The 22,712-nt window shown below is 43.1% G+C and overlaps 1 protein-coding gene across 2 annotated transcripts in view; it reads right to left on the reverse strand.

The window, feature by feature from the left end:
* RFWD3 (ring finger and WD repeat domain 3) overlaps positions 1 to 22,712 on the reverse strand; it is a 265,518-nt gene that overhangs the window by 235,419 nt on the left and 7,387 nt on the right. Inside the window, exons 2-4 of one of the 2 annotated variants that reach the window (XM_069217624.1) lie at positions 16,858 to 17,242; positions 10,043 to 10,278; positions 8,483 to 8,577 (exon numbers count right to left, since the gene is read on the reverse strand). In XM_069217624.1, the coding sequence (XP_069073725.1) occupies positions 8,483 to 8,577; positions 10,043 to 10,278; positions 16,858 to 17,240 (714 nt within the window). In that variant the 5' untranslated portion in view covers positions 17,241 to 17,242. Of the gene's footprint in view, positions 1 to 8,482; positions 8,581 to 10,042; positions 10,279 to 16,857; positions 17,243 to 22,712 lie in introns of both variants that reach the window. The other variant, XM_069217623.1, reaches the window with a different exon arrangement.

Below are 22,712 nucleotides of genomic sequence, written 5' to 3' on the forward strand. Positions count from 1 at the left end.
TTCATCAATAGCTATCACAGACAACCACATACACACACCTTTTGATTAACTACTTTTAGATATACAATACGCACAACTAACATAAAATGAAATATAATACCACTTATTGCCTTTTAGTGGCCATTTGTTGGTCTAGAACAGTTCAATTGTATTGGTCACCAATACTGAAAAACTACAAAAATGTGAATATTTATAGCTATTACTAGAGATCAGTAAGTGATTGCAGGCGAGTGGCCTGAAACCAGACTGGCCTCTGACTAGTAAACATATATTAGAGAACAAGTGAATCAAGCAGATATTTCATTCTGGTGGTTTTACAAGTGACCGCTTTCCAGGAGCATGGCACTTCCAAGAAAGGCAGCATGGGTAGATTCCAGTGGCAAAACAAAAGAGACAGCTTTGTATTTACACTTGGAGGTTAATTTCTTTTTGTCTACTGTTCAGACTCAGAGGTTATATAAGAGGTAGCTTAGGCAGGTAAAGGCCAGCTCATAAAAACCATGAGCTGAGCCGAAGCAGTTTTTAAAATATGCAGATTCTGATGAACGTTACGCTGGATACATTTAATTTCGTAACATCAAATTGGGAATTCAGAACTCAGATACCTCGATACCTGTAGACACAACATGCAAGGGTCTAAGTAACACAAACATAAAACGACTGGAGGAGTCAAATTATAAACATTAGGAGCATATGGCATTAAAATACAAAGAACAGTGTACAGCAACTGAAACAATAGGCAACATACAAACTATTGTCAATATCTTGCCTTTTTTTGTAGGCACCTAGAAAATAAATGGTTACTGTGCAGCTTTTTTGGTGCACATTCTCAGGTGGCCATATAGCCCAAGGTGCTCTAATAGGGGGTAGTGTGATCGATCAACCTCAGGCTTATCAGAGAGGAGTGTTCGACATTTGCAAACACACAGAGTCAATAATTGATGCACACGACTCAAAAGGGAGATCCACACCAATTTATAAAAATACCATACATCTTTATTTATATTTAGGCACCAGAATCAATACAATTAGCTAAGTACATTTTGCAAAAGAAATACTTTCAGGTTTTAAAATTCAACACTTAGTGCATTATTCAGATGTGGCAATGTTATCCTATGAAGGAAGAACACGCACTGCATCCAGGTATAGTACAGCGACTTACAGCACCAATCTCCTGGACTTAAGGTAAGTATGGGGCAAGGTCCAAGGCACTACCAACAGGTCACCTCAGGCGGCACTGGGGGAGCTGGGTGCAGAGGTGCTTTTCAGTGTCCAGTGTTAATCAATGGGGATCGGTCTGGTTAAAAAGACTGCAGATTTGGAGTGGGAGGCCAGTGAGGCTGAACCAGAAAGGGGGTTCAGCTCTCACGATGCTTAAGGACGTGAGGTCACCTTCTTCGTTCGGGCTCTCCTAAATAATGAATTAAGGTGTGTGCAGGGTAGTAGCCAATGTGCTACTTACCCCTGGGGTCACTATGCCCCCTATATGACCACTTCCTGTAGTAAGTAGGCATAACCCTGTCCCAGAGTCCCTAACACCACCAAGATTTCTAAATGCTGAGTCCACCTCAGGCAGCTCACCTTAGGGGTAGGACTGACCCGAGGGGTTGGAAACACCCCTCTGAACACTACATTTCCCGCCTGACCAGGTGCCAAATGGTCTCTGGGACAGGGAGGTTGGCATCTCCCTTTTGAGGGAGGCCAGATCTGCATACCAAGGTCAGTGGGCTTCTTTGAAGCCCCCTACCTTGGAATGCAGATTTTCAGATCATCCTGTTGGGAGGGGTGAGTGAAAGCACATGCCAGAGCAGACTTTGTTCCTGTCTGCCCAAGAGCAAAGGCTCTCACAGCTGGGGATCAGAATCCTGTCTTTTGGAGGCAGGGTAGTTAAAACTGGTTATCCAGCACATGGTTAGAGGGTAGGGTTTCAGGGTGTGTGTGTGTGTGTGTGTGTGTAGGTGTCTGTAGGTGTCTGTGTGTGTGTAGGTAGGTCTGTAGTTGTGTATGTAGGTAGGTGTGTAGTTGTGTGTGAAGGTGCGTGTGTGTGTGTGGGTAGGTGTGTAGTTGTGTGTGTAGGTGTGCGTGTAGGTGTGCGTGTAGGTGTGAGTGTAGGTGTGCGTGTAGGTGTGAGTGTAGGTGTGCGTGTAGGTGTGCGTGTAGGTGTGCGTGTAGGTGTGCGTGTAGGTGTGTGTGAAGGTGTGCGTGAAGGTAGGTGTGTAGGTGTGTGTGAAGGTGTGCGTGTAGGTAGGTGTGTAGGTGTGTGTGAAGGTGTGCGTGTAGGTAGGTGTGTAGGTGTGTGTGAAGGTGTGCGTGTAGGTAGGTGTGTAGGTGTGTGTGAAGGTGTGCGTGTAGGTAGGTGTGTGTGAAGGTGTGCGTGTAGGTAGGTGTGTGTGAAGGTGTGCATGTAGGTAGGTGTGTGTGAAGGTGTGCGTGTAGGTAGGTGTGCGTGTAGGTGTGTGTGAAGGTAGGTGTGCGTGTAGGTGTGCGTGTAGGTGTGTGTGAAGGTGTGCGTGTAGGTGTGTGTGAAGGTGTGCGTGTAGGTAGGTGTGTAGGTGTGTGTGAAGGTGTGCGTGTAGGTAGGTGTGTAGGTGTGTGTGTGAAGGTGTGCGTGTAGGTAGGTGTGTGTGAAGGTGTGCGTGTAGGTAGGTGTGTGTGAAGGTGTGCGTGTAGGTAGGTGTGTGTGAAGGTGTGCGTGTAGGTAGGTGTGTGTGAAGGTGTGCGTGTAGGTAGGTGTGTGTGAAGGTGTGCGTGTAGGTAGGTGTGCGTGTAGGTGTGTGTGAAGGTGTGCGTGTAGGTGTGCGTGTAGGTGTGTGTGAAGGTGTGCGTGTAGGTGTGTGTGAATGTGTGCGTGTAGGTAGGTGTGTAAAGGTGTGTGTGTGCGTGTAGGTAGGTGTGTAGGTGTGCGTGTAGGTGTGCGTGTAGGTGTGCGTGTAGGTGTGCGTGTAGGTGTGCGTGTAGGTAGGCGTGTAGGTAGGCGTGTAGGTAGGCGTGTAGGTAGGCGTGTAGGTAGGCGTGTGTAGGTGTGTAGGTAGGCGTGTGTAGGTGTGTAGGTAGGCGTGCGTGTAGGTAGGTGTGCGTGTAGGTAGGTGTGCGTGTAGGTAGGTGTGCGTGTAGGCAGGTGTGCGTGTAGGTAGGTGTGCGTGTAGGTAGGTGTGCGTATAGGTAGGTGTGCGTATAGGTAGGTGTGCGTGTAGGTAGGTGTGCGTGTAGGTAGGTGTGCGTGAAGGTGTGCGTGAAGGTGTGCGTGAAGGTGTGCGTGAAGGTAGGTGTGTAGGTGTGTGTGAAGGTGTGCGTGTAGGTGTGTGTGAAGGTGTGCGTGTGTGTAGGTGTGCGTGAAGGTGTGCGTGAAGGTGTGCGTGTAGGTAGGTGTGTAGGTGTGTGTGTAGGTAGGTGTGCGTGTAGGTAGGTGTGCGTGTAGGTAGGTGTGCGTGTAGGTAGGTGTGCGTGTAGGTAGGTGTGCGTGTAGGTAGGTGTGCGTGTAGGTGTGCGTGTAGGTAGCTGTGTGTGAAGGTGTGCGTGTAGGTAGGTGTGTAAGTGTGTGAAGGTGTGTGTGTAGGTGTGCGTGAAGGTGTGCGTGTAGGTAGGTGTGTGTATAGGGGTGTGTGTGTAGGTGTGCGTGTGTGTAGGTGTGTGTAGGCGTGTGTGTGCGTGTGTGTGTGTGTGTGTCCCCCCTCTAGCACCCAAAACTGCTCCAAGGCTGGGTGTATTATGTTACATGTGAGGGCATATCTGCACGAGCAGATACGCCCTGTAATGTCTGTCGATTCTCAGACATAGTAAGTCTGAAGGGAAGCCATTTTAAATACATGTGCTGGACACTGGTCAATACAAGTTCCCCAGCTACATGATGGCTTCGATGAAGATAGGGATGTCTGGTATCAATCATCTCGCATTGGTAAACCCACGCTAATGTCAGTGTTGGATTTACCAATACATGCACCCAGAGGGCACCTTAAAGGTCCACCTCAGAAACCCTACCAGCATCTGGTTTGCTCGCTGACTGGTTTCTGCCAGCCTGCCACCCGAGACACAGTTCTGGAGCCCTAGGGTGAAAGCCCTCTGCTCTCAGGAGGTCCAGAACAAAAGTCTGTCTGGAAAAAGGGTGCAATACCCCCTCCCACAGGATGACTTGCTGATCAGCCTTCTTAAGGCGGCAAGCCTCAAAGGGCTGCTGTCTTTGAAATGCAAATCTGGCTTCCCTGTAAGCTACACCCTATGTCCAGAGCCCATTTGGCATCTGGACAGGCTGGAAAATTAGCTAGTCAGGTAGGCGTTCCATTCCCAGGCTAATACTACCACTAAGGTTGGCTACTGCATGGTGGGCACGATTTTTCAGAAGTAGCCCTCTTGGTGTTGGCATATTTAGGAATTCTGGGACAGGGTTATGCCCACTTACCACAGAAAGTGATCATATAGAGGATGTATTGACCCCAAGGGGCAGTAGCCCATTGGCTACTACCATACAGGCCACTAACACCCTTAAATTCAGTGTTTAGGGGAGCCCCTGGCACCAGAGAAGCAGATCCTGATGACACCAAAGTGCCGCAAATGCAGAAGAGGAGAGAAGCAGCGGCTGACCCGGTACCAGCCCCGCCAGCCTGTCTACATCCCTCAGCAAAAACTGCACCAAAGTAGACTTGTCCTGCAACTGTTGACTCAAGAAACCTGGGAGGACTGCCAGCCTTCGAAAAAGACTCAGGACTTCCTGTGAACAGCAGACCTGTTCTAAAGAATCTCCAAAAGAAGACAGAGGCCTCTGAAACCGCCAAAACCAGACAACCGAAGCCACCACTGCACCCGTCGCCTCCTGAAAGAGTTGAAGTGGGCCACCCGTGCCAACAAGATTCCTCAGCCTTCCAGAGATTGTGTTTATTATGGTTTCAACCCTCCTGGACTTCCCAACATTATCTGCCACCTTCTCATGCAGGTCCCCTCAACCTAGACTGCTCCGGAAAGGAAAAAGACAACACCTAAGGACATCCCTGCATCTGTCGCCCCTAGACCTTGGAGACCAGGACCAAAGGTGTATGCACCCTGTCCTCCGAGTATTGCAAGGTCTAAGCCCACTTGCTGGTTCAGCACGACCGGCAACCTAGCCAGAGCCAGCAACCTCCTTTTGCGGTGACTGATCTCCATTAAAATGCATTAGGCACCCAAAGCTGAACAGAACCCCTGCACCCGGACGCCTCAGTGCCTCCTGAAGTGACCTGTTGGTGCTGCCTTGTACCCTGCCCTTTGCTTACCTTAACTCCAGAAGAATGGCCCTGTAAGTCACTGCTAAAAACAGTTTGCAGAACTTTTTTCCTCCCATAGGAGGACAATGCAGAACTCAGAACTGCACCGTGTCCACTTCGTAAAGTGAAAAAAACTCCTTTTTAAAAACATACTTACCTGAAAAACTTTTCTCTAATGCTTGCTATTTTTATAAATAAAAATGTCTCCCCACTTCTAAAGACACTGCTCCAGCGATGCTTTCCACAGGGACCAGCGACCTCTGAAGCCTCAGAGGACTGCCCTGCATCTGGAAGAACCAAGAACTCTTGAGGACAGCGGCTCTGTTCACCAAAGACTGCAACTTTGCAACAAAGAAGCAACTTTGAAACAACATGCGTTTCCCGCTGGAAGCGTGAGACTCTGCACCCGACGCCCCCGGCTCGACTTGTGGAGAACAATCACTTCAGGGAGGACTCCCCGGCGACTGCGAGTAGCCAGAGTTGACCCCCCTGAGCCCCCACAGTGACGCCTGCAGGGAGAATCCCGAGGCTCCCCCTGACCGCGACTGCCTGCATCCGCAGCCCCCAGGACCTGAAGGATCCGACCTCCAGTGCAGGAGCGACCCCCAGGTGGCCCTCTCCCTTGCACAGGTGGTGGCTACCCCGAGGAGCCCCCCCACCCCTTGTCTGCATCGCTGAAGAGACCCCTTGGTCTCCCATTGATTTCTATTGAAAACCCGACGCTTGTTTGCACACTGCACCCGGCCGCCCCAGTGCCGCTGAGGGTGTACTTTCTGTGTGAACTTGTGTCCCCCCCCGGTGCCCTATAAAACCCCCCTGGTCTGCCCTCTGAAGACGCAGGTACCTACCTGCTGGCAGACTGGAACCGGGGCACCCCCTTCTCCATTGAAGCCTATGCGTTTTGGGCACCACTTTGATCTCTGCACCGGACCGGCCCTGAGCTGCTGGTGTGGTAACTTTGGGGTTGCTCTGAACCCCCAACTGTGGGCTACCTTGGACCCAAACTTGAACCCCGTAGGTGGTTTACTTACATTTAGTAACTTTGCACCTAACCTTCAGCAAGTGAAGGTTAGACATATAGGTGACTTATAAGTTACTTAAGTGCAGTGAAAACGGCTGTGAAATAGTGTGTGCACTATTTCATGCAGGCTTGTGCAAGGGTTTGTCTGAGCTCCTTATGGGTGGCAAAAGAAATGCTGCAGCCCATAAGGATCTCCTGGGACACCAATGCCCTGGGTACCTAGGTACCATTTAATAGGGACTTATAAGGGGGGGGAGTAGGGGGGCTCCATTAAAGTAACACACAGCGGAGCTTGCAAGCCTCCATCTTATCTCTGAACATTCTGTAAAGTGGCTTTTGAAAAAGCACGTTCAATACTTTCAGTGTTAAGGATTCTAAATCATTTAAACTCTAGAGTTTGTAAACATATGATAGAAATTTCTGCCACCACCCAAACCACAATACGTCAATAACAATACTTTCAAGCTCTTAACAGTAAAGAGCGGAGCATCAATCCCTACATTTTTGCAAGATTATGAAATCTTCGGAAGTACCACCTTTAATGAGATTTTTCATATTCCCTTCTCAATTTTACCACTACAAAAGTCAGGTTTTCTTCCTACACTCTACAAGTCTTCCATGTGACCTACATTACTGGGTAAGGAACACAGTTTTCAGCAGACCTAAAATTTCTTAACTTGTTTCCACTTCATATAACCACCCCATACACCATACCCAGCGATCATAAAACATTTTTTAATCATGCCCAGAATTAATGAAACAAAACTTTTATTGGACAGCTATTTACCGTTTGACTAAAAGGATACTAAGAAACAGCTGAAGAGAAAAAGGTAATGCCCGTAATGTGGAATCTAAAATTACTGAGCTCCTAAAACCATTTACACTGCCTTAGAACTGTGCATCTTACAGGGTATTTCGTTAATAAATTTAGATAATCCTCACTAAAATTGTGATGTCCAGGAGGCAATATATCAAAACATTAATAACCCCGATCAGATAGGATTTATAGCTGGAAGACACGCTAGTGATACCACAAAAAAATAAATCTTCACCTCATTGACATGTTTTTTTTTTTCCTCATTAGGAGACAATCTCTCAGGTGCTGCAGGGATTTATTAATGACCACTTGGTGTATAAGGCTAGATTCTTACTCTTCCCATTAAATTGAGTGCTAAGGAGCAATTATATTCTTTCATTCAACTATGGAGTGACAGGCTTGGCCATTTACTTTTCTCTGCAAAATGTATTCTCTAATTGTGCTGAGAATGTAAATGACAAAGCAATCAATCTCTTCCACTTGTGTTTCCACATCATGATGGTAGGTCACTCTTTATGCAACTCATACAGAGGTTTTACCAGGAAAAGATGATCTGATGGGTAATGGATTCAGATCTTCATGAGGAAAGTCTATTAGGGAGTTGTCTCACGCACCCTTATCCACATCCCAGTAGTCTGTGTCTTGGTCCACAACATAACGCTTATTTTCATCTAGATCAGGATAGGCAGAGACTGGCTCACTGGGCTGTGGACTGACGGCAGGTATACGTAGTACACTCTTCCATTCTCAGTGATAAATGTCAGTCAAGGTGAATCAAAAACAGGCGATTCAAATACAGGTATGATGTATTTTCTTTCTTAGGAAATCCAGGTGCTGGAAAGCAAATGTCTTTAAATGTTATTTTTGCTTTAATTGCATTGTGGCCAAAACAACGTGCCCCATTGCGCCATCAACTTCAATGGTGTGCTTTTTTATTTCTTGTCAACTCCAGTCTATGATCCTCCTTTTGACATGTCAATTCAACCTCAAACGAGCTGAATAGGTTTGGGCAGTTCAGAAAGAAAGCATTCTCTAGTTACAGCCAGTGCTGAAATCTCAAATCATTTCCTCTGTGCCAAATGTCAAGTATTCTCCAATTTCTTATTTTACTGGAAAACAGGATTACATATTCCTGATCAGTGCCAATAAAAAGTATTCTGAGGTGGTGTCTGTTTCAGAAAGAATTGCTGGATTCAAGATGATATAGGGATGACAAATGATTTCAGTCTTGCTTGAAGCCAAAACAATGTTTGATAAAAACAAGCCGTTCTTGTACAGGCCCAACACTAGAAGGCAGGAGTGTACACATCATGTACATCTACAAAGATATCTTACAAACCAATTTTCTGACACAATTGTAACAGAAGGCACAAGAAAATGACAGATAACACTCTGAAATGTAGACTTTACCTGTTTATGTTGGACATTGAGAGGTGGGCTGCTGGTGTCAGGATGAGCAGAGGAGGAAGATGAAGCTTGGGATACATCAGGCTGCACCTCCACTACTGCTATTAAAAAGGAACAACACTGGGTATCTAATAGAAACGTACAGAAACAGGTAGCTAAACAAGAACTTCAACATGACCATACTAGAACAACCTACTTTAGACTCTTGTTGCACATGTCCAGACCTTAGAGAATTGCTCCACATAATACAGCACTTCCAGATTCACTTTATGCTAAGACTCCCACCGTAGTGAGAATTCTCATCATCATCAGCTCTACCACAGGAATCTTATGAAAACGATAACCTAAAAATTGCCATCCTATATAAAAGATTACATGATCAAAATACTAATCCTAATGCAGGTCACCCACAGAAAATGAAAGGGGGAAAATGTGAACTCTTGCAAAATGAGGACCATACAAATGCCACATTTTCATCTAAACATGATGATGCAGTTGGATTCTCCTGAAGCACTGAAAAAAAAGATTAAGCAGCAAAAACACAGAAGAACTGTTATCTACACTGAAAAGGAATCTTGCATACTATCTAGAGCAGTAAGATCACGTACGGTCCACACTATCAAGGAAGTAGCAAAACATCTAGAGTGTGGATGGTGTCTAATTTCAGCTATAAAGTGGTTTTAATTGTTCCTATTCAGACCACAACTGTTTTTTGAGAAAAAATTATTCTCATTTCAAAATTGAAAAACTTCACTCCTTTTCAAGATCAATCAATCACACACAGTGATACTCACAATCCCCCCCCCCCTTTCCATTCTCATAACTAGACATGCTGGACTATCTGCTTATCACAATGGACCTGTGGAGCTCCACATTCTTGCTCAAAAGCCCATCTGTAAGACCAGTGGCAGTAAGAGGACATTCTAGCTCCTGGTACCAGTGCACTTCCCAATAACTAGCCAACTTCGATGGTCTTCATGTATTTTTGGCACCAAGGTTCTCAGAATGTTGCTTAGATCCTGGGAGTCCTTTCGTATGTTCTTCATTGGATGGACTCTCAAAGTAAATTCAGTATGTAAAACACCAAACCCTTTAAAAGTATTATCAGAAGAAATAGTCTGAAATGTTGCTTGTACTCTCAAATATTAAGTTTCATAGTTTTAACCCTTTTCTGTGCAACTAAGAACCAGTCACTTGCTTTCAATGTACTTACAGAACCACCACAATTGTATTCTACTTTCAATAGCATATGGTTAACCCTTTCACTGATGTACAAGAAGGAGATGGTCATTCAGCCGAATTGACACATACTCGGCAACCAGTCTGTTTTTAGTTACAATTCTTTTGCTCTTAATGTTAAACTTCCATATCTGCAGGACGAGCCTAAACAGGATTAATCGCACAACATAATAGGTTTTCAAATAAAATTAAATTTGAAAAGCATTATGAATAGGGCAACAGATGTCTATAATCCTCCTCTTTTCGTTTTGAACGCAAGTGCTACAGAAGCATTATGAATATATCATCACTACAGACTAATGGTGAGGCCAATCTGGTAACTACCTCCCACATTAGGCACGGCTGTTGAGGCTTCCTGCTCCACTTCACCCTCTGCACCATGGACATCACCATCATCTTCTTCCTCATCTGACAGTTCCACTGTAGCATCCGAGCTGCTGCCATCGTCATCCTCTGGGAGTGGCACTTCCACCAGGATAGGCACAGTCTCTGCAGGTGGCACCACATGGGCCTCCCTGGGCCGGTTAAGTTGGAAATAAGAGTCCAGTGGTGCCTGGGACCTTCAAAACAAGAAAACATACTAAGGCAAGGACACATACTAATGGCAAAGAGCCAATTTGATTGCAGAAAGCAAAGTAATGTAAAGCATGGATTACATTAATAGAGGTCAGTCACCACCATCTCACAGCTTGATGACTGCTACATGAATGTTTGCAGCTCCCCTGTTAAGGCCTCAGGAAACAATTAAGAGATAAGCTTTCATATTGTGACCAAAGTACAAACTGTCAATTAAATTTATGTCCTAACGAAGTAAAATATGTGGATGACTTGGCAACTTTTTTCAAATTAATAAAAGGATGACAAAAAAAAAAAAAAACACACACACCAAAAGGAGTGTATATAGATTCTCAATACACAGTGATTTACCTATTTTATGTGATAACAGTATAATTCATATACAAGGTTTTACACAGCAGCAGTTACATAGATCAATGATGGTGGGTTGGCTAACATATTTTTAGACAAGTAATAGCTGTTGTATGGTTTTAATTGCACCGGTTGAAAGACTTATTGACAAAGGCATATCACCACAGCGATCACAAAGACACTAACAGACCACGCAGGCATGAAGTATACATAAATACTAAAGAAAGGGAATAGTTATTATTTGCTAACTAAAAGGTAGCTTTTCAGGTCTGTTTTGAACTCCTGAAGGGAAGGGCTAGCACAGGTCTCACGTCTCAAGGATATTCAATGCAAAGGGCCTGGAAGATGGAAAGATTGGACATTTAATGCTGCACAAGGTGGTTTATTTGTGATTCGATGTGTGAGGTTGTCTAATTGGAGGTTTCTAGTAAGCGGGAATCATGGTAGTATGGCTATGCCATTGCCTGAACCTAGAGCATTCACTGCTTTGAAAATGTGTCAGTAACTTGTATAATACACAGTTCTTAAAGGTGACCCAACTGTCTTGGTTGAGGTATGCTAAAGTGGGGTTATGTCTAGATCAAGTGGATGGCTTTTGGGTAGTAAAGTTCAAGGCCTTGTCGAGGGGTGCAAATGAGTAATAGCAGAGGCCAAACAAGAAAGCTATCACAATTATTTAGTTAACTGAATATTAAAGAGCTTACAGCCACATCCCTTGTTGGAATGTACAAAGCCCAAATTGTGATTCAGTAACTTGTTAACGAATTACAATTTGGGTTTTGTGATTTAGTATTACAAAGGGGAGTGTTTTGAATGGTATGTATAATTGTTTTGTGACTGTGAATGCGGTCACAAAACAGTCGCAGTTAGCACCAATTTCAAATTGATGTTAACCCATCTGCAAAGGGGAAGGGACCCCTTCCAATTTCTAAATGCATGTGAAAAAAAAATTAAGAGCAGGAACTGGTCCCATAGACCACTGACTACTCCTAAAAAATGAAACTGAAAGTTTTTAAAATATTGCCTTATTAAAAAGCAGTCACAGACATGGTGGTCTGCTGACACAGGCAGGCCACCATCCCTGTGATTTTTGCAATTCCCAGTAGTTCGCAAATTGCAACCTACCTCAATATTAATGAGGTAGGTCCATTTGCGACCCACTGTGAATCGCAAAAGAAACTTAATGGAGTTTCTTACTTTCGGAACTGAGATTTCGTAATTGTGATTTACTTGGAATCGCAATTAGAAAATCGCAATTCCCAATGTTCGTACATGAGGCCCTTAGTGTTTTCACTGTTTTGAAAGTTGTGATTTCAGTTCCTAAAATTAGACTGGTGTGGGGGGCACATGTATGGTAGTAGGACTCTGTGATGACAGTGAGTACTGGGACCAGTGAACTATAGCTTTAGAGTCAAGTTCACAGGAACTTAACCGAAGGGCTCGAAAGATCTACTCGGCCACTCGCATTGGTCAGGTAGAGTTTTTATTTATTTATTTTTTTAGGACTTACTCGCCCCTTCTGGCGAGTTAACAACGAACAGGTATTCTATTCAGTTGAAAAGTGGAGGGGCAATAAAAGATGCCTTTAATTCTTGTTCTTTTGTCACATTTGCTTTGTGTTCATAGACAGAGGCCAAATGTAATTTTTTCTTACAATTAATTTGCCTTCTGGCTGCAGAGTTCCAGGACTTTGTGAGGTGAACCTTGTGACCTGCTGCTTAGAATGTAAAATAAAAGGATATAGGGTGTCAGGTTTTCCCTAACACACAACATTTAAATGACTAAGTCAACTGTGCAAACATTTCAAAATATATTTCAGTAGTTATGAAACCCAATTTGCAAAGATTGTTAATACACTATATATGTTTATCAGTAAGGCTGCAAGTTAGAGTAGAGGTTTTTGGACATTTCTTGGAAAGTTACTGTGTTTAGATGACAATATGTTACCACGTCATGGTTTAGTAATATATTTATTAAAATTGAGTGATTAAACAAACTGAGAAACACTCCTGCCCTGATGGCAATGTTGTTAGTAAACTAAAAGAAGTCCTAGCTTATGTGGGCTAGACGTCAAGGGTATGTATGTGGGCTAGATTCTTGTGACGCATGCAGCAAACTTTAGTTTACTTAAACAAAACAGTTTTTTTGTACTGCAGAAATGCTCAGCTCATATATTTGAAGGTGCAAACATATGTGAGAATGAAGAAAAAGGCGACTCTAACCTATTTGCCTAGGATCACACAATTTGAGACCTGTTTACGGGTCAAGTACATTACAGTTAGGTGGAGTAGATTATTTAAGTTACTCGCCCTGCAGGTCTAGTAACATTTTTATTACTTTTTGAGACCTGTTAACCCATTCAAAGGAATGGCGCCTGAGGCACTGGTACTCTTAAAACTGAAAGGGGCAGGGAGCAATGTGTAATGGAAAGCAAATGTGGGGACACATTTGGGTGTTGTAGGAAGCTGGCACTTTATATGGTGTACCAAAAAGAGATGCACCATGCAAAGAGTCCAGTTAGGCATTTCAGAGGGTAGTGCTAAGTACGTAAGGCACCCACATAGGCAGTGAGACATACTCAATAAAGAAATTAGACACTAATCTATAAAAATAACACATACTTTTTTATATATTTAGATACCAAGACCATCAGAATCAGGTGAATACTTTGAGATATGAATTTTAGAGTTTCCAAAAGTCACCACTGTGCATTTTTCCGTAGCTGAAAAGTTACTATATGGGAGAGAAAACATCCACGGCAACCAGGTACTTCACAGCAACTTACAGGATCAACGTTCTGGACTTAAGTTGAGTACGGGGCAGGGCCATACCAACGTCACCTCGGGCAGCACTGAGACAGCCAGCTGCAGTGGTTCAGTTCAGCGTTGGGTGCCCTATTTAAGTCTATGGGGACCGGTCACAAAGGTGCTGAATGGGTGGACTGAGAGTCCAGTCCGGATTAACCACTGAGGGGGTTAAGTTCTTGCAATGCGTGGGGACATAGGGACACCAGTGGTCCTGTTCTCCTAGGTCTAGAGCGTCTGGGTGCAGAGGTGGTTTAGACCATCAGGTTTACCGTCACCAAGGCGAGTGCGGTAGAGGGGGCCCACAGAAAGACTGCAGGCGTGGAAGTTCACAGTGCGCTAACAAAAGGTAGGCTTCATCTCTGGAGGACCTGAGAATCACGTGTACACCGCTGGCCCGCTTCAGCTCTGGGACTATTTACAGTGATCCAGTGTCCCTAAGCTGTTCCTGAGCAAAAGAAAGTATTAACAGGGCAAATGTGTTTGATAGATTGTGGTGTCGACTGAGGTGCATTGTGGCACCCGTAGTTTGAGATTTTGATGTCTGCAGATTTTTGTGCGTAATGAATTATACTGTGTGAGCTCTTTGGTTTTGAGATTTTGATTTGCTGGACATTAAAGGGTTTGATAACTGATTTTAATGTATTTTTGAAGTGTACAAGTTTTGTGTGTAACTTTTGTTGAAATCAAAAACCTTGACATAGAATAATTTTGTTGGGCTTGTCTGCAAAGTAGGTGGTGTATTGTGAGGCACCCCACACACACCAAGATAAGAACCTTTCTAAATGATTACTGAGGGTTCAGTTGTAGGCATTCTAACCTAGATTGGAGTCAGTCTATTCACTGGTGCTCAGCGGTAAAGGCAGTAGAGAAAGGGGGAGATGCTGTTGGTCGAAACTTACCTTACAGTGATTGATAGTACATAAAGGTATCGTACTCTTTTTCTTCCCCTTGTATTTGTTGAGCAGACAAGAAATTGTTTTGTTGAGCAACACTTTTGTTGTTCTACTGTGTCTCCAGTAGGGAGTCATAGCGAACCACACTACAACTGGTTGATCATCACATGGACAAAACTGTGACTGACCGGTTGTCGCTGTAGGTTGTGATGCAGATGGAGTACCTTTGCTAAACCGCACTGAGAGTGATTGATAGTGCTCACTTTAGATGGTTTTATGTAGAATCAGACTGAACAAAAGTGGGTGGCTGCATTGAGAAATCTGAAGTTTCGGTTATGGAAGGGGAAAACCGTTCCCCCCAAAAAATAAAAATCACCTGTGTATGAAATGATCAAAGAAGTGCATGCTGGAGACTCTGTGCATGTTCCCTGCCAGAGATCTGATCTGCTTGCATTTACAATAAACTTTCTTGAGCTTAGAGACGATACAGATAGATGATATACAGAGGTGGAGAGATAAGTGACAATTTGGTAGATTTTAATACATTGCTTGAAATTATTGTCCCTAAAGATTTGTGGGCGGAGTCCAAAGTGGGTATAACATGGCCAACAGAAAAGCCTCAGATTGCCTCCTCATAATGGTCCAGCTGCTGCTATTATGGAAAAGTACAAGGAAGAGATTGCACATTTGAAACAGAAAGTTACAGAGAAAGAGGAGAAATGGTTGAAAATCATGAGGGCTAATCAGGAGCTAAAACACCCAGTGCATGCTTCATATGAGAGACTTATATCAATTTATAGGAAGCTCAGTGAAGTCGAATATCCAACAAAATAAGGCAATAGCAGATTCATATCTGTGTTTGTGATGGGTTTGAATCTGGAGCTTAGTTCTCATATACAGCAGACTGTGATGTGTTGGCATACTAAGAGTACTGACGAAACACTATAATATAAGTAGTACTGCAGTGATTGCCTTGAGGCAAAGCAGAGGAAGTTAAAGGAGAAACTAATGAGTGCGCAGAATAAATATTTTCAGAGAGGTGTTGAGAATTAGGTGATGGACTCTGGATTTGCTGATGGTGGAAATCTGAACATGCAGGGAAACAGTGTGTTGAATGTTGTTTGTCAGCGTAGAAGTAAAGGTTTTGTAACTCAAATGGAATTAATGCAAAAGTAACATCTCGAAAAAGAGAACCTCTTGCCATTATTGCAGGCACCTTGGACAATGGACATGATCATTTAGACAGAATCCAAATCAAATTAAAAATGAGCTTCCTCCTCAGATGCAGCAGCCTTCAAAACAGACAGCACAGAATGGAACGGTACAATCAACAGCCCCAGCCCAACCGGCGTCTGTGCTCAACATGCATCTGATGTCTGGTTTTCTTTCTTTGCCCTCATTTAATGACATATAAATTGAAGAGACACCAAGGATCAACCCAGTATGGCCTATCGAGTAAGATATCCCAAAAAGGGGTTGGGCCATTACTGGCCAGATCAGGTGGCCTACCTAATCAACCACACCAGATTCACCCAGCTATTACCAAAGGACTGCTCTCTAGAACCAGTGTTTATTTTAGTCTTTAAAATTTTAATTGGAGCGTGTGCTCCAAGAACAGAGGTTGCTCTTATGCAGACAAGAACCATCTCTAGCGACAAACATGCTTGCAGAGAAAACAATTAATATAATAATATGCAAACATTTAACACACCACACGTAATAGTCAAGCCACACCTAGGGTTTTTTTGTTTGTACATTTTGCATAGACAATCACATTTATTTTTGATATTGACTGTGCCTTTTAAGGGGGTTTGCTGAACGTGAAAACCATGAGTCCTAGAATTCAGAGATTGGTTCTCACATTCAAATGACCAAATGGGGGAAAAATACTTCTGAACATATACCTAGATCCAAGGTCTTCAAACTTGCTGGAAGGGGGGGGGGGTGGATTCAAGTCTACCTTCAGGGGCCTGAAATTTTCTCAGGGAGGGCACCAGGCAATGGCAAGCACTAGCTAAGAGAAACATCACGGTGAAAAAACAGTGCTATGTTTTAGTGAGGAAAAAAATAGGTAGCAGTGAGCCACTCTGTAATGGGCCATAAGTAACTACTAATATCGTGGCAGGAAGCAGGTGTCTAGGAACCAAGGAGCGGCGGCAAGGTTCCAAATAATCCCTCTATGTCCCCCTTTCTCCTATTTCCGATAGCGGGTCACTTTCTACACAAAGGGGGACACAGCATTAAAAACATTTGTCCCACAGATAAAAAAATCAAATGCTCAAGTACAAAAAAAGTGACCTTCTCACTAAATACATTAGTCTCTTAAGAAATCCAAGAAAATAGATCTGCCAGAACAGAACGGAGAATATTTCATTTAGGCACTAAAATTTGAACATTTTGAAAGGTTACAATACACAGCTAGAGAAGATGTAAAGTATCAATATCAACTAAAAAAACAACAGAAAAATGACTCAAGTATTCAAAAGAAATTACACCATTGTGCATCACTTACCTGTCCAAAGGCCTACTCGATCTGGTGGTCCTTTGCTGTTGGCCATTCCTTCTCTCTGAAGCTTGCTGTCGCACCCTTAGGATACGCCTCTCCCCAATCTGCCGTACTGCTGCAGCCAAAAGTCGCACATCTGGAGGCTGAACTTGTACCTGGACAGGATCCATCACAATTACATCATCATCATCAATGGTCTCGTTCTCCCTTGTACCCTCGAGCAAGATGGGGTGTGCATGTTGGCTCAATTGTATGGGTAAAGGAGGATCCAAATAGGATGATGGCAAGTGAGATGCTGAGTCAATGTGGCCAGAGTATGTTCTTGGAATATCCAAACGAACCGAATTATATACTGGACTAAGATCCACTTCCATTTCCTCCTGCGCCATTTCTGGGGAAACACAACATATATCACATTTCATTACAATACCTCCTCACCAACCTGTAGCAATCGGAATACAGAAGTGTTGTCAAGTAAACCAAGCAGCTACGTGACATCTGTCACATAGTCCTATAATTTGTGAACTACATTTTGGTGGGTTACATTTTGACTGTATTTTTAATGTATTTTTTTTTTTTTTTTAAACCTGACCTCTCCTGCAGAATGTTCAGTGCACATGCCACACGTGGTTTAAAAGGGATTTGTTTTAAATTTAGATAAAACTAGGGAGGTAAAAAACAAAATTACATCAAAACAAGTGTTGGTCAAAAATGGTCTCATTTGATCAGTCCTGCCCACATTTAAGCAATCCATTTCCAGAGAATTCTGCTGTGCAAAAAACGTTGTTACCAGAAAGCTACCCAGACTTTATTTGGTAATTGATAAAGCGACCATCGCAGCTTTATCAAGAAATGTGTCCATTTCTTTCAAAGCTATGACCAGCCACTAAAGTTTGTATTTGGACTTCAGGGCTGACACCAAAGTGAGCCATGTTGCTTTGACGAATCTATTTGGCTAACTTATCCCTACTTGCAGTTGTTTACCGTCCTGATTTTTCTTGTGAATCTTTACAGTAAGGATGGATTTACTACTGTGTTCGTACTTATAAGGCTAATAATGAAGATGCCACGATGAAAAATGGGAAATTTACTTGTGATTCTTGTTCTTCATCATTCTAATATTTATTGATTCAGGATATCTTAACAGTAAACTATATCATTAGCATAAGTAAAGGAGGGCAACAATACATTACTTCACTCGCAACACATCATTAACAAAGATTGAGGTTCCAGTCTCATTCCTTGAAAGTCCAGTATATACACCACACTGTACCCAACCACCACACTGTACCCAACCACCTACTTCAGAGATTTTGCATTCCATGTTTCATTTCTTTCCACAAACCTTGATAAGCCTACATCTTTTGGAAACTGTTTTCATTCTGCCCAATTTCTAGAAAACTGCGTCATTTTTTATGCATTGTAAGATCCATCATCCACGCCCAATCGCTGGATGACGAATGCTTCATCTATAGCAACCTTCTGCCTTTTTGAGAAACATTAGTGCCAAATAAAGAGGCAGGTTTTTGTCATCTGGAATTTAAGTAGTTAAAAAGTACTGCTAATTGACTGGGTTTAAACAGAGATTGTACAATCCTGTTAACTGCAGATCAGATCACTTGCTCCCAAAATGTACTTATTCCCGGGCAGTCCCAGGCAACATGGGAAACGAGCATTGGCAAATCCGAACTGCTGAGCAACACGGCTTAAAGTAAAGCAAAAACAAAAAAAAAGTGCTTTGAGACACCCAACGTAGACAGCATCAGATTGCTTTTTTGTGTGCACTTTGAAACATGTTACACAGCACCCTGAGCTGCTGTGCAATATATCTAAATGCAGTGGGAAGAGAGTGAGAAAGACAACGGGAGGAGGTGTATGTCAAGTGAATTCAAGAAAAGAGAACATCTGCTTATATATGATATTAAGTGAAATCACCATTGGCCAGCAACAGCCAGCTCAATAACAAATGCGGTCAACTGTTACATTCTCTATAAAGTAGTTCAGTAAATGTTCAAAAACTCCAACACCTGAAAACTGGCTTCTATAAAAAAAAGGGGTAATTTGTGAACTGGCACTGCGAGAAAAGGGGTTCCCTCCTGATGCGAGCTAGAAAATGGATTTCTCGAATTCGCTGCTCCAGCAGCATCCATGTACTGTTGAATAATTTGCTAGTTTTTAGCTCAAAAGACTTGCTGTTCTGGATACAAAATCACTGCAGCAGTTCCCCTATGTTCAGAAGTATAATAGCACATTGCGAGGGCCCACTGTAAAACAATGACAAGGAGGTCTTAAAATTCTCATCTCTAAAAAAGTATCTGCCTAACAATATACGTGCTATACCGCCTCCCCACAAACATTTAAATAAAAATAAAAAAACACTTATTTTCAATAGCAGTGAAGTTTGAGCCTACTGCCAGTGTTTGGCATCCCTGTGGGCACTGCAGAGACGAAGGCCTGTTGCACGTTCCCCAAATCCTAATGTAGCCATCTACGAATAGGTTTTAGAGTAAGGATCCGTTAATTCCAGGGTATGTGCAGTGTGCTGACGGCATCCACACTTTCCTCATACCTGCTCACTCCACTTTACAGGATTAAATCCCTGCAGGAAGTGCACGGTCGCTGTCTACAGACCTCTCCTTTTCCATTAATCTGACAGCGTCAAGGCACCTAGCAATGTAGGACATGGAGGGGAAAGCAGGGCAGTCATGGCCCTGGAAGGAGCAGAGTCACAGACAAGCAATAGGAAACACAAAGGAATCTGGTGCATGACTTCTGTCTGTATTGTTTGCTGACACAGCAAAAGCACGGGAAAAGAAAGCTCCCTTTACGCTTTTAAAAACATGCCAGGCCCAAGGGGAGCAGCGGCCATTTTGGGTCCAAGCAGCTCATAAAACGTGCTTCTTTCATGTTTTCTTCTATAGTTCGGAACACCAATAGGGATTACAAGCTCTAGGATTTACAGCAGTTATAGGGGAATGAAAATAAAAACACAAGGGCTAGTTTAAATGATAATCAACTGTAGTTTGAGCCTTCTGTTTCCTATCACTTCTTCACACAAGCTTGCAGCACATGGCGCTCCGGACACTAAAGGCTCTGCAGCGAGAAGGAAAGAGCATTAAAAGGGACATCCTTCACAACCGCAACCCTTTTAAACAAGCATTTGCAATGCAATGGATCTCGCATTTGCTCAAGTTAGAGCTATTCGCATTGTAAACTCCTAACCTGAATTTTCTTGCCACATAAATTGAACATGAAAATTAAAACAGTTTCACAAGACTAACCGGATTTTTCTTGCTACATAAACTGAAAAGTAAAAGTTTCACATAAGCGAGTCAATGGCCACCGTCAGCACAAAGCAGACACACAAAAGGAAAGAGAAGTTCGCTTGCAGTGAAATGTAACAGCAAAAGTGCAATTAGCCATGTAAAAGGGTTGATGTCATGCAAGGCGCTCGACTACTGTCCAGTGAGATTGCGCTGCAAAATAAAGAGAAAAAGTAGTCCAGAAAACATACAGAATAATGGAGCCTTGTATGTTTTCAGTAGTTGGTCGGTGCGCTCAAGGAGGGCTAAACGCCGGAAAAGGCAAGATGTATGCATGCCCTTCACTAATGAAATCAAGCGAATTTGAAAAGGGAAGCCCACAAACCAAGCTGATGGGAGTGACATGGGCGTGGTTACAAGCCCATAGAGAGATTACACCAAGGACAGAGCGCTTTGCGTTCGATCCTAAAAAGTACTTCCAAAAAAGGGTGTTTTTTAAAAACACAATTCTTTTGTTTTATGGCGATGCTGCACCACTGCCAGCAGTGCTGAGTTTCCTTCCCTGTCGGTGTTGGGAAGTTGGTACTGAGCACTGGTCTTAAGGCGAGGTCTGAAGCTGCTTAGATGAGCGATTATACTGCACTCCAGGCCAACCCCCAGTGTTAGAGTTGCCATTCAATGCTTATTTATTTGCATACCGGTTGGCTGGAGCAGTCAGAAAGTAGAAACGTAAAGTTTTCATGATGGCAAGAACAGGGAAAATTATATATATTACACTTACACACACACACACACACACACACACACATACATATATATATATATATATATATAAATTCAGTGCAAATGAAAAGGGCGAGAGAGAGTCGGCAATGACCCCCAGAGAAACATGATCTGTATTTATGTGCTTCCAGGGGGAGCTCATCATCACCCCTACCTTTCACAGAAGCCACTCTTCAAAAACCAAATTAAAATGCTGCTGTGAGGCCGGGTCTCAAAAATTGTTGCACAACGAAGGTAAATAGCAGTGATAAAAGTGTGCACAATTGAACAAGGGCAGCCCCACAACGCAAGAACATGGGCTACATCAACATATTCAAAACAGTTCTATCTATTCAAAAGAGAAAGCTTTTCCATATCTACGTGAAGAATATTTTTCTTCCTTCCCTACTCAGGACAGGCAATACACTTGGGGAAGATATAATAAAAATCAATCTGTTACATTTTCAAATTCAGCAGCAGGCTCAGACAATTCAGATCCCTGAGAGGGACCTAGTCACGTTCCAACACACCCAGGCCAACCTTTTTTGGTCAGGGGGTCAAAGGGGCAGAGGCAGAACGAAGTGTATGCAATGGCAACAGTCCCCAAAAGAACGTTAGCCGAGGAGGAAATTTTACAGATGGGGCTCTCAGGAATCGTGACAACGTCCATAAATAGTTGCAAAGGTGCCTTATCAATACCAATCTTCAATTTGTCTAGACAGATGGTGTCCTCTGCGGAAATGAGTCTGCTCAGTAAAGGACTATCCTTTGTTATCACTGAGAGGACAGAGTTGTTGCAATTTTGTAGTAAAATAGGGCTCAAAGTGTTTTTTGCAGGGAGACCTGATCCGGTTTCGGATTCAGTGACTGGACTTAGACTTTTATCCACTTTTCCCCCTTCCAAATCTATGATGCCCACTGAGGTTCTCACCTTTGAAAGATTGGTTTTGAAAGGGTTGGACACTTTGAAGTCCTCCAAAGAATTTGTTCCATACAACATCTCAATTAATGAGAGAGATGCTTTGAACAAACTAAAATATGATTAGTTGTTGCTTACAAAACCAGCCGATAAGGATGGTGGTATTGTCCTTCAGGATTTTGAGACTCACAATATGGAGGATTGTAGACAGATTTCTGATGTTAAACATTACTTTAAACTTTCAGCTAACCCTTTAGAGGATGTTAGAGCAGAGATTCTTAAATTGACCTCTCTATAGGTAAAGAACAGGGATACATCTCGGAAAAAGAGGTTTTATATCTCAACAAAGAGAATCCTAGAACTCCAATTTTATACACTCTGCCAAAGATTCATAAGGATGACAAGAATCCTCCAGGTTATCTGGTTACGGGTCCATCCTCAAACCATCAGGTGCATATCATATTTGCTTTAATGAGGGATATGGCCCCGAACAGTAAAGTTTTGTGAGAAATAGCACCTATATGGTGAATTTGATTGAAGTGATGACATTTGATAATAAAACCAAGTGGTTAGTTACTTTGGATATTGCCTCCTTGTATACTAACATCCCACAGAAGGAATGCGATACTATTATTGAAAACCTTGTGAATCAATGGCCACAACTGGTACAGGTACCTACGGTTTTCATTATCTCTCTACTCCAGATAGCATTACAAAAAGTACTTGGTCCATGCTCCACGCCATGGATGAAAACCCTGAAGCCCAGGAGGAAGATGGATGACAGAAGAAGCAGCTGACCAATAGGAAGCAAGAAACAAGAGTGATGTGGGAGCCAAACAATAGAAAGAAAAGGTAATTAATGGAAGGGCTCCAAGCTCTTTTTTTTTTTTTTTTTTACAGATTTTGCAGGCACAATA

This window comes from Pleurodeles waltl, chromosome 12 (assembly GCF_031143425.1).
Source record: "Pleurodeles waltl isolate 20211129_DDA chromosome 12, aPleWal1.hap1.20221129, whole genome shotgun sequence".
NCBI classification, from domain to species: Eukaryota; Metazoa; Chordata; class Amphibia; order Caudata; family Salamandridae; genus Pleurodeles; species Pleurodeles waltl.